The following is a 1,406-nucleotide window of genomic DNA, read 5'->3' as shown; positions in this document are numbered from 1 at the left end:
GGGTGGGCTGACAGACAGCAGCCAGGAGGGAGACGCAGCGGGAAGGCTCGGGGCGGTGGGGGGCGGGGGGCAAAGGGGAAAGCGGGCCAAGCGGAAGGGCTGCGGGCAGTGTCCGAGAGGCAGAGACGCCAAGGACCGAGGGCGGCCCTGGTGGCCCTCGGGGAGCCGCAGGCGGATCGGTGAGAGGACTTGTAGGGACAAGCGCAGGCGAGGCTGGTCGCGTCCGGCGAGGAAGACGTGAAAGGGCGAGAGGCAGATGGAGGCGACTCCTTGGAGGGGCCCGGCTGCGAAGGGAAAGAGAAGGACGTCACTGGTTTAGAGTTTTTTGTCGTCGTCACTTTTTCTTAAGTTTATTTACTTTGATTATTTTTTTTAATGTTTTTTATTTATTTTTGATACAGAGCAAGACAGAGCATGAGATGGGGAGGGGCAGAGAGAGAAGGAGACACAGAATCCGAAGCAGGTTCCAGGCTCTGAGCTAGCTGTCTGCACAGAGCCTGATGCGGGGCTCGAACCCACAAATGTGAGATCTGACCTGTGCCGACGTCGGAGGCTTAACCCACTGAGCCACCCAGGCGCCCCTACTTTGATTATTTTTAAGCTTATTTATTTTGAGAGAGAGCGCGTGAGCGAGCGAGCAGGGGGGCCCAGAGACAGAGAATCCTAAGCAGGCTCCTCGCGGCCAACGCAGAGCCTGACACGGGGCTTGAACCCACGAACCGTGAGATCGTGACCTGAGCGGAAACCGAGTTGGACGCTTAGCCAGCGGAGCCGCCAGGTGACTCGTCCGTGTGGCTTTTTAAGACAAAGTTTGATTATCATAAAAGCAATGCATGCAGGGTGAACTTTTTGAGATAGCATGAAACAATATGAAAGTCTGAATATCCCTTCCCTCGAAAGGTCATCGCTGGTAAGTTTGTTGTCTGATACTTCATAACGTACGGAACACGCGTGCGTGTAAAGCTCATGGGTCCCTATGTACGGAAACACACACTCGGTGTGTAGGAACCTCGGTGTGATTATAACACACAAGCTAGCATGCCTGATCCCTACCTTTTCTTCACTCAGTATGTCCTGAAGCCTTTCCAGATCTTTCTGACTTACAGCCTGCCTCTCGCCCCGCTCACCGTGCTCCCGCCGCCCTGACGGCCCGCGGTTCCTGGAACACACTGGGCACACTCAGGCCTTCGGGCTCCTGCACTCGCTGTCCCCTCTGCCTGCACTGTCTTTCCCTGACATCCTCTTGGCGCCCTCCCTCACTTCCTCCAGGCTGCTACTAAATGTCACCTCCGCAGAGAGCCAACTCCCTGTCACCGGTGAGTGCTTGCCCGGCTTCCTTTCTCTTCACAGCACTTGTCTGTCCCAGGCCTGGTGACGTGTTTGGTGGCAGTGTCCCGCACAGGGAT

At 56.2% G+C, this 1,406-nt stretch overlaps 1 protein-coding gene across 1 annotated transcript in view; it reads right to left on the bottom strand.

Moving 5' to 3' along the window:
• LOC115272709 (proline-rich protein 36-like) overlaps positions 1-1,406 on the bottom strand; it is a 13,021-nt gene that overhangs the window by 726 nt on the left and 10,889 nt on the right. The window contains exon 5 of the mRNA XM_029915704.1: positions 3-284. Coding sequence (XP_029771564.1) covers positions 3-284 — 282 coding nt within the window. The remainder of the gene's footprint in view (positions 1-2; positions 285-1,406) is intronic.

Source organism: Suricata suricatta, chromosome 11 (genome assembly GCF_006229205.1).
Source record: "Suricata suricatta isolate VVHF042 chromosome 11, meerkat_22Aug2017_6uvM2_HiC, whole genome shotgun sequence".
NCBI lineage: Eukaryota > Metazoa > Chordata > Mammalia > Carnivora > Herpestidae > Suricata > Suricata suricatta.
Note: the sequence above shows the minus strand (reverse complement) of the source record. Positions and strands in the feature narration are given on the sequence as shown.